At 50.2% G+C, this 13,385-nt stretch overlaps 1 protein-coding gene across 1 annotated transcript; it reads left to right on the top strand.

The window, feature by feature from the left end:
* Nucleotides 1-1,449: 1,449 nt before the first annotated feature.
* Nucleotides 1,450-4,438, top strand: TNFSF9 (TNF superfamily member 9). Its single transcript, XM_025457241.2, has 3 exons — nt 1,450-1,504; nt 1,993-2,023; nt 3,002-4,438. The coding sequence occupies exon 3, from the start codon at nt 3,103-3,105 to the stop codon at nt 3,496-3,498; it is 396 nt and encodes a 131-aa protein (XP_025313026.2). The 5' UTR covers nt 1,450-1,504; nt 1,993-2,023; nt 3,002-3,102; the 3' UTR covers nt 3,499-4,438.
* The last annotated feature ends 8,947 nt before the right edge of the window (nt 4,439-13,385 follow it).

The following is a 13,385-nucleotide window of genomic DNA, read 5'->3' as shown; positions in this document are numbered from 1 at the left end:
GATCCCTTGCTCGCTGGGCTGGCCGGGGGCAAGGGAGCCCTGGAGAGGGTCGAAGAGCCAGTGTCCACCCGGCGGGTCCCAGCAGAGCAGGGCTACTTGAGGAGGCCAGGGCTTTTCCAGGGCCGCCCAGCTCTCAATACATGATCGCTTCCTCTTTTGGATCCGAGTTTTCGCCCCTGCTCTGTGCCTCCTCCCACCCCACCTCCACCAGCAGAGAGTGAACGGGAAATTTGAGTTTCCTCTGCTTTAGCCAAGACTGTCTCTTCCCTACAAGGGGGATTTCTCTACCTGGACTCTCCAGCCTTCTGCTTGTGGGGTCCAGAAGGGGCCCCTGACGGGAAGCGTCCAGATGGGTGGGTGGAGGCAAGCCTGGGAAGACCCCAGGGCTCCTGGGGAAGGTGAGGGAAGGTGGGGGGAGGGCTGGGCCTGCTACACTGGGGAGGGGGGGGGGCTTATGCTCCAGGGAAGGGGGCTGAGGCCTGGCTGTTCCTTGACCCTTCTGCAGATATTATGGATTTAGGGGAGTGCTGGGGGAGCCCTAGTGCGGGGTTGGGGAGGGCAGCTAGAGTGGCAAGAAGGAAGGGAAAGAGAGGGAGACTAAGACACTAAATCAGAGTCAGAGACATAGAGAGACAGGGAGAGATACAGAGACAGACGCACAGAAATACCGAGGCCGAGGGGCACCTGGGTGACTCAGTGGTTGAGCATCTGCCTTTGGCTCAGGGCGTGATCCAGGGTCCTGGGATTGAGTCGCCCATCGGGGCCCCCGCAGGGAGCCTGCTTCTCCCTCTGCCTCTGCCTCTGCCTCTCTCTGTGTCTCTCATGAATACGTAAATAAAACCTCAAAGAAAAAAAAGTAATACCAAGGCCAAGAGATGGAAAGGTTCTCTGAGACCTCCTCCAGCGACAGTCCACAGAGTCGGGGGGCAGATTAAGAGCGAGAAGGGCCCAGAGACCAGAGGCCATGCGGAGTTACACAGGGACCCCCAGAGCGACGGGGGCGGAGAGACATAACCCAGGAGACACAGGAGGGACAGAGCTAGGGACAAAGAGGAAACGGCGGGGCGGGCGGAGCAGGGCGCCCAGGGAGGTGGAAAGTGGAGAGATTCAGAGAAGAGAAAGTTAGGGAAACTTCAGGCGGAAGGCGGAGAGGGCCGGGCGCCGGGATCCCCACGCGCCCCGCCCCGGAAAACGCGGCTTCCGGAGCTGCTATAAAGCGCGGGGCCCCCGGCCCGGCAGCAGCCGCCCGCCGCCGGCCATGCGCCCCCGCAGCGACGCCGCCCCGGACCCCGAGGCCCCGCGGCCGCCCGCGCCCCCCGGCCGCACCTGCAGCCCGCTGCCCTGGGCGCTGAGCGCGGCGATGCTGCTGCTCGCCGGCACCTGCGCCGCCTGCGCGCTCCGCGCCTGGGTGGTCCCCGGGCCCCGGCCCCCCGCGCTCCCCGCGCTCCCCGCGCTCCCCGCGCCCCTGCCGGACGCCGGCGCCCGCCTCCCCGACTCCCCGCAGGTGAGAGGCGCCCGGAGCCCCTTCTCCCCCTCGAGAGCACCCCTTCTGTTGAGGGCCTCGGGGCGGGGGGCACCCCCGTGAGACTCCCCTCCGCATCCCGGGCCCCGCAGCGTATCCCTCTCCATCGCGGACGCCGGCGCCTCTTCTTTATCCCCGAGCCGCGGCGGGAGCTCGCGGTTCTTTGCTAACTGCGGGAGATCGTCGCTTTGGCCCTGGGCTCCCGGGGTCTCCCCCTCTCCCTCCCGAGGGCGCCTGGAGGGAACCTCTCCTCTTTCGTCTGCGGAATCACGAGGTTCTGTCCCTGTTCCTGCCCCAGGGTTGGGGCAGGGCGAGCCACCGGCGTCGGCAGAGCGTGTAGGCTTGTGCCTTCATTGGAGCGCGGGGGAGGGCTCAAGGCCTGCGCAGACCCCGGGGACCCCCACTTTCCGGGGGGCTGCGGCAACGCGACGGGGGCCTCCATCCACTTTCCGCCTGTCCTCTCTCCGCAGGCCGTGTTCGCGCAGCTGGTGGCCCGAGATGGTGAGTGTCCCGCGGTCACTCCGCCTGGGCGCACGCGGCGGGGGTGGCGGGCAGGGGTGGCAACAGGCGGAGGAGCCCCGGGACAGGGAGGCCTCCGCGCCCTCCATCTCGTCCTCTTCCGTTCCTCTCTAAAAGCTGTCCCCTCACCTCTTTAAGCCCGCTCTGTCTTCCTGGCCTTCCCATGGCCCTCTCAGGGTGTCGGCTTTTCCTCCTCTGACCCCCAAATATACGTGTCTCAGGCTCCCCGCCTCCACCGACCTGGGGCTTGATCCCACAGATCCCACCTGCCTCTGTCTCTCCGGCTGGGCTCTGGGAGGTGCGGCGGGGGGGGGGGGGCCCTCCTCCCACCCCCAGTTGCCGGTTTTGGAGACCTCCTGCTAACTCCTTTCCTCTTCCAGACTCCTCCTCCCCACCCCTGCCCCTCTGTCTTCTCCCCCTTCCTGAGACTCTCTTTCCTCCCTCTGTGTCCCCTCTGGGCTTTGCCACCTCCCCCAGTCCCCTCGCCTCTCTCACCAGGCGCCTTCCTTCCCTCCCTCCTGAGCTCTCCCCAGTCTGACTGCCCCTCCCATCTTTGGCATTGTACCCCCTCCCAGTGCTACCTTCTACTTTCCCCACCCTGGCTCCCCACGCCCTCCTCCCCCCCCTTACCCCCCTACCCTCCACACACTCTCCACCCCTACCCCCCACCCTAACCCTGAACCTCCCACCCCCTACCCCTCCACCTCCACCCCACCCCCAGCCCTGAACCCTCCACCCCCTCACCCCACTACCCCTCCACCCCCATGCCCACTCCTTTGCACTTTCTCCTCTGTGGAAGTCCTGTCCTCCCTCCTTCCCTTGCATCTGCCAACCTCACTTCCCTCTTCCTTCTGAGACCTCTGTCCCTCTCCAGCTCAGAGCCCCAGCACCCCTCCCCTGGGCTGCACCCTGGCTCCACAGCCCAGCTCAAGGAACCTCCCTCTCTTCTTCCTCCCTCAGTACAGCTGAAGGAAGGACCCCTGCGCTGGTACAGTGACCCGGGCCTGGCAGGTGTATTCCTGGGGCCGGGCCTGAGTTATGACCAGCACACTCGGGAGCTGATGGTGGTGGAACCCGGGCTCTACTATGTTTTCTTGCACCTGAAGCTGCAGCGGGTAATGTCCAGCACGGGCTCCGGCTCTGTCTCTGCTGCCCTGCACCTGCAGCCACTTGGCACCGAGGCTGCAGCCCTGGACCTGACCTTGGACCTGCCTCCACCATCCTCGGAGGCCCGTGACTCAGCAGCTGGTTTCCAGGGCAGCCTGCTGCACCTGGACGCAGGCCAGCGCCTCCGTGTTCACTTGCGAGCTGAGGCAGGGGCCCACCCTGCCTGGCAGCTGGCACAAGGTGCCACGATCTTGGGCCTCTTCAGAGTGGCCACCAAAGTCCCCACTGGACTCCCCTCGTCATGGCCCATGGACACGGGGCCTGGGTCCCCGCCCCTGGATGGAGAATGAATGCTGCCTTCTTTTATTGGGGCTCTTGGTGATGCCTCGCTACTCTACCTCACCTGGCTTGGCAGGGGTCCCCGCTGCTGATCCCCTCCTCGAGGACTCTCCAAGTCGCTCTCCCATTCCTGCCCCCAGTTGAACTTTGGGTATTTATTCTGAGCCTGAGCTCAACAGTGTACTTTATATTAATCCATTCAATGTATATTTATTGAACATCTGCTGTATGTAAGGCCTGCTACAGGGCTGGAGAAACATCAGCAAACAAAACAGATAAAAAAAAAACTTTATTTATGTTAATATGTGAGAAATAAAGACTCATCCCCAGACCTGCTATGGCATTCAAGGCACTAGTCTTCAGGGCTCTGTGTGACTATGCTGTGTGAGCATCATTCATGAAAGTTGTTTTGAGCATCTCCTGTGTGTCAGGCACTGTTTTAGGTGTTGAAGACACAGCTGTGAACAAGACAGGTAGCCCAGCATTTTGCCAAGCTGGCAGTCAGGTATGCCTGCTTGACACTAGGACTATGATTGTGCGTGACCCTGTGTGACCGGACCACATGGGAGACTGTGAGATGGTGTGTGGTACTGGATTATACGATACTTAGAAACTTCCTGACTACAAAGTATTGAGCCTCTGCTGTATGCCAGACAGCGTGAGTTATCTTATTTGAGACCTAACTACCCTATGCTTCAGGGACTTCATTCCCGTTTTGTTTTTCTCTATGCTGGTGATGACCTATTTGTATCTGCGTGGCGGAAGTACTGTGTAACGTCGTTCTGCAGGACCTTGCTTGCCAACTCTGTTCAGTGACCTCATGCTGGGAACTTAAAATCGGCCAGGGGCATCTGCAAATGTTCCAGGTTGACTTCATGTATTGTGTGTAGATCATTTATTTAAGACAGCGATGGAGAAATTGTGGATTAAACATGTAGATTAAACTTGAAAGTGTGTCTTGTCTTGAGCTGTTATGTTGTGAATAGCACAGGAGAAATTGAGGAAGTATTTGTCTTGTGTTTTCAGACCGTTATCTGATTTAGCAAAGAAGTTGCTCAACATGACTGACAAGCAAGTGAAGTGAGGACATCTATGTTGTTCCAGGTCCTGTAGCCTTTGAAGGAATAGACCAACCTATACTCACTTGTCACTGCGAGCCACAGGTGGCTATGGGTACAAGCGTAGGGAAAATCGAAGACTGCATTATATAAAAATTGACTATGGAATTTGCAATGGAGAGTATTTATTTATTTATTTATTTATTATTATTATTATTATTTTTTAATTTTATTTATTTATGATAGTCACACAGAGAGAAAGAGAGAGAGGCAGAGACACAGGCAGAGGGAGAAGCAGGCTCCATGCACCGGGAGCCCGATATGGGATTTGATCCCAGGTCTCCAGGATCGCGCCCTGGGCCAAAGGCAGGCGCCAAACCCCTGCGCCACCCAGGGATCCCTATTTATTATTATTTTTTTAATGGAGAGTATTTTAAAGGGGCACCTGGGTGGCTCAGTCGGTTAAGCAACTGACTCTTAATTTCATCTCAAGTCATGATCTCAGAGTTGTAGGATCTGTGTCAGCTGCACACTCAGTGGGGAATCTCCTTGGGATTCTCTCTCTCCCTCTGCCCCTCCTACTGCTCCTGTGCTCTCTCTCTCTCTCTCTCTCTCAAATAACTAAATAATTCTTTTTTAATTTTTTAAATTAATTTTATTTTTTTATTTTTTAAAGATTTTAACTTATTTATTCATGAGAGACATAGAGAGAGAGGCAGAGACACAAGCAGAGGGAGAAGCAGGCTCCATGCAGGGAACCCGACATGGGACTCGATCCTGGGTCTCTAGGATCCCGCCCTGGGCTGAAGGCGGCGCTAAACCGCTGAGCCATCGGGGATGCCTTTAAATTAATTTTAATTTTTATTTAAAAAATATTTTATTTACTTATTCATGAGAGACACAGAGAGAGGCAGAGACACAGGCAGAGGGAGAAGCAGGGTCCTTGCAGGGAGCCCGTTGTGGGACTTGATCCCAGGACCCTGGGATCATGACCTAGGCCAAAGGCAGATGTTCAACCACTGAGCCACCCAGGTGCCCCTAAATAATTCTTTTTTTTTAAAAAAGAAGAGTATTTTTAAAAAATTTTATTTATTTATTCATGAGAGACAGAGAGAGAGAGAGAGAGAGAGAGGCACAGACACAGGCAGAGGAGGAAGCAGGCTCCATGCCGGGAGCCTGACGTGGGACTCGATCCCGGGTCTCCAGGATCACACCCTGGGGTGAAGGTGGTGTTAAACCGCTGAGCCACCCGGGCTGCCCAAGGAGAGTATTTTATATATTTTTTGTAGATATGTGCTGCATATTTTTGCCAACAAAATTTATAATAAATGCACATACTCATTTTTTCCTCCTCTGGAGAGCTGGTTGTTAGGCATTTGCTAGTATACCACTGTCTCCAGACCCAGCCAGATCCCCCAGCACCATAATTTTCCTACCATGCAGATCTGCTGGCTAGTCCATATAAAACAGCTGGATCTTGGCTTCTTGCATAGGACAAAAGGGGGTGGAGTGGGCAGAGAAGTCTCCACAGAGCAGGTGACCTAGATGGGCCTTGGGAGGATGGATGGGAACGAGGGAGGCAGAGGTAGGAGAGTGGCCTACACTGGCCAGACAGGAGGATGTGGGATGCGCAGTGAAGATGCAGATGTGGAAGTGAACGCCATTTGCCTGATCCATCTCTACCCATTCTCTTTTTTATTTAATTTACATATATATTTATGCAAATTAAAAAAAATTTTTATTGGAATTCGATTTGCCAACATATAGTATAACACTCAGTGGATCTCTACCCATTCTCAAAGAGTCCCTCTTAAATAGGCCGAATTGGCATTGAGCTGACACTATGAGTGTCACCCTTATTGGGAATTAAATTATTGAGCTAGGGACACCTGGCTGGTTCAGTTAGAAGAGCATGAAAGCCTTGATCTCGGGGTTGTATGTTCAAACCCCACGTTGGGTGTAGGTGAGATTATTTAAAAAAAAAAGTGAACTTAAAAAATAAGTAAGATAAATAACTAATTTAACTGACGATAAATAAACTAATTCCATACAAGCTGATTGTTCCATGAAAAGGAAGTATGTGCAAAGTGACAAATCCTACAGAGCTGTAAGATGGAAGAAAAAGGCCTACAAGTCCAGCTTGATGAGAATGGCTTATTAAGGGGACTTACAGACATAAGCCTGTTTTGAGTGGCTCCAAGAGGAGCAGGTCCCTGAAACCCCTACCTCCTGTCAGACCTGCTAGAGGCTAGGAGTCCGTGGGGAGGAGCACTCAGGAGGAGAATGTTTGAGAATGAGTGTGTCACAGTCATATCTCCAGAGTAGATCAAGAACCCAAGTTAGGGCAGCCCCGGTGGCGCAGCGGTTTGGCGCGGCCTGCAGCCTGGGGTGTGATCCTGGAGACCCGGGATCGAGTCCCACGTCGGGCTCCCTGCGTGGAACCTGCTTCTCCCTTTGCCTGTGTCTCTGCCTCTCTCTCTCTCGGTGTCTATGAATGGATAAATAAAATCTTAAAAAAAAAAAAAAAAAGAACCCAAGTTACTCTAGGATGTGGTTAAATAAAAGGGAAAGGATGTGTGTGGGGGCACTGTGCTCAAGAAGGCGTCAGGTCAGAGTGGTCATCATGGCCATTTGCCCAAGATGGTTTTAGTCTGGTTCACAAATTGGCAAATGACTGTTACTCCCCGCCCCCAGTGCTAGATGCTTCCTCGGGATGTGTAGGATGGCCCTTGCCATCCGAAACCTTGCACTTGGTTCTCCTTCAGGGTTGGAGGGGAAAAGATGCTTCTTAGAACTCTTGGTCCAGGGACCAGCATCAGATCTGATTGGTCCACGATAGGCTCCCCTGGTTGTTGCTTATTTTGAATACCACTGGGTGATGCCAATCCTCTGGTGCAGCTGATTGGGCCAGGTCAAGCTGGTCTGATTGGACACATGACTCAAGCTGGTACAATCAGATCTCCTCCACAGGAACAGGGGCAGGCCTGGCTCTACCAACCCTACTAGGCAGGAGAAGCTGTGAGAGAAGCATGGAGAGAACCGTGTGCAGAGAGAGAGAGAGAGAGGAGGGGAGAAGACGTGTGGGGATTCACAGATGAGACCACAGAGCCCTAAAGAGACAGAAGAGCTCCCTAGGTTTCCTACTTGCCTCCTCCTGGTGAAGGGGGATGCCCTAGTGCATTAGTTTCCTAGAGTTGCTCTAACAAAGTACCATAGGGGCACCTGGGTAGCTCAGTATGTTGGGCCACCTACTCTTGGTCTCAGCTCAGGTGTTGATCTCAGGGTCGTGAGTTCAAGCTCCGCCTTGGGCCCCACCTTGGGCGTGGAGCCTATCTAAATAAAAAACAAAGTACCGTATCCTGGGTGGCTTAGAACCTCAGATAACTGTCTGCCAGGCCTGGAGGCCGGAAGTTCAAAATCAAGGTGTTGGCAGGGCCACACTCTCCAAACGCTCTAGGGAAGAATCCTTCCCTCCCTCTTCCAGCTTCTGGTGGATGGTGTTCCTTTCCTAGCTTCTGCATTACCCTCATCTCTGCCTCCCTTATGGCATGGCTGTTTTTCCTTCCATGTGTCTCATTTGTTTCTTTTCTCCTCTTTCTCTAAGGGCATTGCTCATATTGGATGTAGGGCTCACACTAGTCCTGTATAGTCATCTTAGCTACTTACATCTGCAAAGACCCTATTTCCAAATAAATCTATATTCCGAGGTTCCAGGAAGGGCATGAAGATTTTTTTTTTTTTGGCCTGGCTTGGGGGGGCGGGGACACTATTCAACCCAGTACATTTAGTATCTACTCTTGAGGGCCATGAGTGTCCTTCCATGAATTTCCTTCTGGGATGGGTTCTGTTCCATGCTGCTTGAGGATGCAGGCCCTCAAGGCTGTCAGTGACTTTCTTGGTAGTTTTGGGATCTGAGAGTCTGTCCTGCTTCCTGAATTATTTGAGCTTGGGAGTGGCCCACAGCAAAGATACTTGGGCCCCATAATGTTGTAGGATATTACCAAGAGCCAAGGTATACGGATAGAATTCTACAACAGTGACAAGAACTATAGATGACATTTATTAATGCTTACTGGTCCCAAGTACTAACTAATTGCCTTGCAAAGACTTCAACAGGAAGGTATGATTTTATTTTCATTCCCATTTTACAGGCAAAGAAACTAAGGCCCAGGGACTTTAGCCCAAGGTCACACAGCCAATAACAGAGTGGTCGACACTGTGTTTGTAGGGCCAGTCTTCCTGCAACCCTGGTCACTTCCAAGCGACCTCATAGAATGGAGCTGATTGGGCCAGGGTGAAAAGTTTTGGCTGCATTGTGTGCCCTCCAGATTCATATGAGGAAGCTCTAACCCCCAGGACCTCAGAATGTGACTGTATTTGAAGACAGAATCTTTACAGAAGTAATTGTGTTAAAGTGAGGTCATTAGGCTGGGCCCTAATCCTATACAATTGGCGTCCTTGTAAGAAGGGAAATTTGGAGATAGATGTGTGTGCACGCACACACAGAAAATGCCATGTGATCATAAAGATGGCTATCTAAGAACCAAGGAATATCAGACCTGGAACAGACCTCTCCCTTGCAGCCTCAGAAAGAACCAATCTTGACAACACTGATTTTGGACTCCTGGTCTCCAAAACTGTGAGAGAATAATCATCTTGTTTAAGGAACCCAGTCTGTGGTACTTTGTTATGACAGTCCTAGACCAGTACAGATGGTTATAGGAATTGATGCATTTAATACACGCTCGTGTATAAATGTGCCACAGTGCCAGGCTCTCAGCAAGCACTCAGAACAGTTCATACCAACACACACTTAGACTTCTATAGAGTCCCATGGACATGTGACAAAGACACAACAATTCACAAGAGAAGGGTTACAATGACACATCTGTGATGTCATAAAGACACTCTTGCCATGATGGGAATTACAAAGGCAATTTTGGAAAGATGTAGTGTTATAAAGACAATCATAATTCATAATCCTGAATCTACAACCGTAAAATCCTCCAAAAGAAAAATGTCCCCGGCTCCTTTAGAAGCCCAAATTGGCTGAACCCATGTGAAGGTGTTTATGGTTTGTATTCATTCCTTAGCTCAGATATGCACATAATAGGGGTGTTGATATGCTTGATTATTGGATGCTGTCCCAGAAGCCCCCGGCGGGGAGTAATAAATGTGTAATCTAGTATGAGTACCATTTAATACATATATATGATGGGATATATAGAAGTGATAGATATGGTACATGAGTCTGCTTTATTATCCACACAAAATAATTAACATTTTTTTACCTTTTATATATTTATTTGACAGAGAGAGAAAGAGCACAAGCAGGGTGAGCGGCAGGCAGAAAGAGAAGGAGAAGCAGACTCCCAGATGGGCAGGGAGCCGGATGCAGGGCTCCATCCTAGGACCCTGAGATCATGACATGAGGTGAAGGCAGACGCTTAACCGACTGAGCCACCCAGGCACCCCAAAACACTTAACTTCTGTCTCTTCTGATCACCAAATCTGTGGAGCCATTTCCTGACACCAATAAGCAATTCTCGGCCACCAGCAAGGTGTCCAAGAATCCAGCTCAACTCTGACACTATCTACCCAGAGATAGCATCAGATCCCATAGTTATTTTTTTTTAAAGATTTTATTTATTTATTCATGACAGACACACACACACACACACACGGGGGGGGCGGGCAGAGACACAGGCAGAGGGAGAAGCAGGCTCCATGCAGGGAGCCCGATGTGAGACTTGATCCCGGGTCTCCAGGATCACACCCTAGGCCAAAGACGGCACTGAACCGCAGGGCCACCGGGTCTGCCCAGATCCCATAGTTAAATGCTCAGTTCCCACAAGACTGTCTCCTCCATTCCCCACTTCAAATACCAGTCACAAATCTCAGTTGTTACCTGCACTTCTGACAAACCAGCTCTAGGTTGTGGGTTGGAATGATTTCTTCCTTGGGTTTGATTAATTTGCTAGAGCCACTCACAGAATTCAGAGAAACCAATTTATGGTAAGGATGCAGAGTAGCACCAGATAAAGAGGTCTGGAAAGACCCTGACTGCAGGAGCTTCTGTCCCTGTGGAGCTGGGATGTGTCACCCTCCTTGTGTGGTTGTGTTCACCAACCTGGAAACTCCCCGAAACCTCTACTGTTGGGATGTTATGGACGCTTCCTCACGTAGGCATGATCAATCATAAACTCTGTTTCTAAGCCTCTCTTCCCTGTCCGGAAGATGGGTGTGGGGCCAAAAATTACAAGTTTCTAATCATGGCTTGGTCTTTTTGGTGACCAGCCCTCACCCAGGAATCATCCAGGAGCCCACCCAGAGTCGCCTCTTTAGAACAAAAGATGCTCCTAGTGTTCTTATCATTTAGGAATTTGCTAGGGTTTAGGAGCCTGTGTTGGGGATGAGGTCAAAGACATATATATCATATTAGCAGTGTCAGTTCTGGATTCCAAAACATATTTGGTGTCTAGGGTTTGGGATCAGGGACTGTGGGATTGTATGAGGGACTGGGATGTGAATCGAGACCGTTTTTCAAGAAGTGGGATGTTACAAAGTGTGATGGCTCACTCGCACCACCGCAGTGTGAGTACTGCTTGGAGAGGGAAATTTCTTACCTGAGCTTTCTCAGACTTTTCTTTCTTTCTTTCTTTTTTTTTTATCAGACTTTTCAAGCCAGATTACCAATCTCTATGAAGACCCAAAGCTGTTTCTTGTCCCTCTCTTTCATTCCACAGGCTCTGGCTCAGTGTGTCTAGGAAACTCCTACTACCCAGGATGAGAATGAGTCAGGCCACTGAATAGAGATCTCACACCCCACCCCACTCCAGAAGTGCTGTCCGATGAGTCTCCAGTGGTGGAAGCAGAGTGGAATAGCCCTAAGCCTTGCACCACTTTCTCATGTGCCTATGTGTGGGCGCTGGGAGTAGTATGGTGAGGAATGAGTGGAGAGATGGGTCTGCAGGGCATTTTTAAAATGGCATTAAGAATACTTAATGTAAGATCTACCCTCTCATGGGTAGATGACATTTTAAGTGCACAACACAGTATTTTTTAAAAAGATTTATTTATTTGAGAGAGAGAGAAAGAGAGAGAGAGAGCATGTGCAAGCAGGGACAGGAGGCTCATGGAATTACTCAGCTGAGAGGATGTTTGGGATGGAGTAATAGATTTGAAGATGGAGAGGCAATTTATATATACAAGAGATAGACAATAAAAAGAACAGGAGTTGGCTAAGCATTGAATATGGGTGAGACAGAGGAGATAGAGAAACCAAGACTTTTGACTCATGCAACTGGATAGATAGAAGCACTTAGGAATTTGGAGACCCTGGAAGCTCATGGGTCACTTTGGGATGTGCGAAATTTCCAGGTGCCTCCGAAGTGGCCATGTGGGAGTATTGAGTTGATTCTGCGGCCATGCAAGCTCTATGGCTGGGATGGAATTGTAAGAGTTGTTGGTATATTTATAAAAGGATGTTTGGGGAGAGGATGGGATTTCTTAGAATAACATGTGAAGAGGCAGCAGAAAAGAGGGTCTAAGATCAAGTGCTGAGGAAATTCAATATATAATGGTTCAGTAGGAAGTCAGGTGCACCCAAAAGCCTAAGAAGGAACAGCCAAACAGGAAGGAGGAAAAATCAAGATCCCAAGGAATCCGTTTCAAAGAGGAAGTAGTGGTCAATGATATATGATACTGCTGAGAGTCAGTTAAGATGGGAATCAAAAATATTCACAAGATTTTGGATCATCAGAATCATGAGTGGTTAACTATTTTCAAGGGCATGAATGAGTCAAGTTGTATCAGAGTGGCCTGAGAAATTAGTGACAAGTGGAGACTCTGAGATTGCCTCTGCAGGTAGCTTCTTTATAAAATTATTTGGAAATAATTTTGAATCTCAAGAAAAGTGACATGAATAAAAAGGGTACAAAGAACACTCATGTATCCTTTATTCGAAGGTAACATTTTGTCTCATTTGCTTTACCATTTACCATTTGCTCTCCCCATGCCCTTGTTTGGGAGTACAAATTACAAGTTATTTATTTAAGATGAGTCAGACAAGATCAGGATTATTAAGAAACAAAACCGGAGGAAACCAAAACCTCAAAGACTGGGCAGTTCTAGGAAATTCCAAATGTGGTGTGAGTAGATTCAAGAAATAGGAAGTTTTGGGGGTATTTATCAAGGTGATTACTTAGAAAGAAACATAAAAGGGTGGGAGGGTGGGCAAAATGGGGGGAAGAGGAGTGGGAGATACAGGCTTCCAGTTATGGAATGAACAAATTGTCGGAATGGAAGGCACAGCATAAGGAATATAGTCAATGGTATTGTAACGAAGCTGTATGGTGACAGATGATGGCTACACTTGTGCTGAGCGGAGCATAATGTATAGGCTTGTTGAATCACTGTGCTGTACATCTGAAACCCACATAATGCTGTCAACTATACTCAAGAAAGAGAGAAGGAGAAAAAAGAGGGAAAGAAAGAAGGAAAGAAAGAAAGCATGCAGACAGATAGACAGACAGATGGACATGGGAGCTAGCTGAGTTAGCGTTACCCTCTCTTCTGATCCACATACTGAACAAACCCACCCAGTGGTATAGTTTGCCCTTGGGCTAAATCAGGGAATGTAATATATTGAGTTACCAGCCTTCCTCTCCTGAGTCAAGTTATAGTAAACAGAATAGGCAGGAGAATTGAAACTTTCTATTTTTTTTAAAAAAAGTTTATTTAAAAAAAAAGTTTATTTATTTTTTTAAGTAATCATTACTCCCCCCTACCCCCCGCCCCCCGCCATGGGCCTCAAATTCATGACTCTGAGATCAAGAGTC

The sequence above is a fragment of the Canis lupus genome, chromosome 20, assembly GCF_003254725.2.
Source record: "Canis lupus dingo isolate Sandy chromosome 20, ASM325472v2, whole genome shotgun sequence".
NCBI lineage: Eukaryota > Metazoa > Chordata > Mammalia > Carnivora > Canidae > Canis > Canis lupus.
This window is presented reverse-complemented; position numbering and strand designations above follow the sequence as displayed.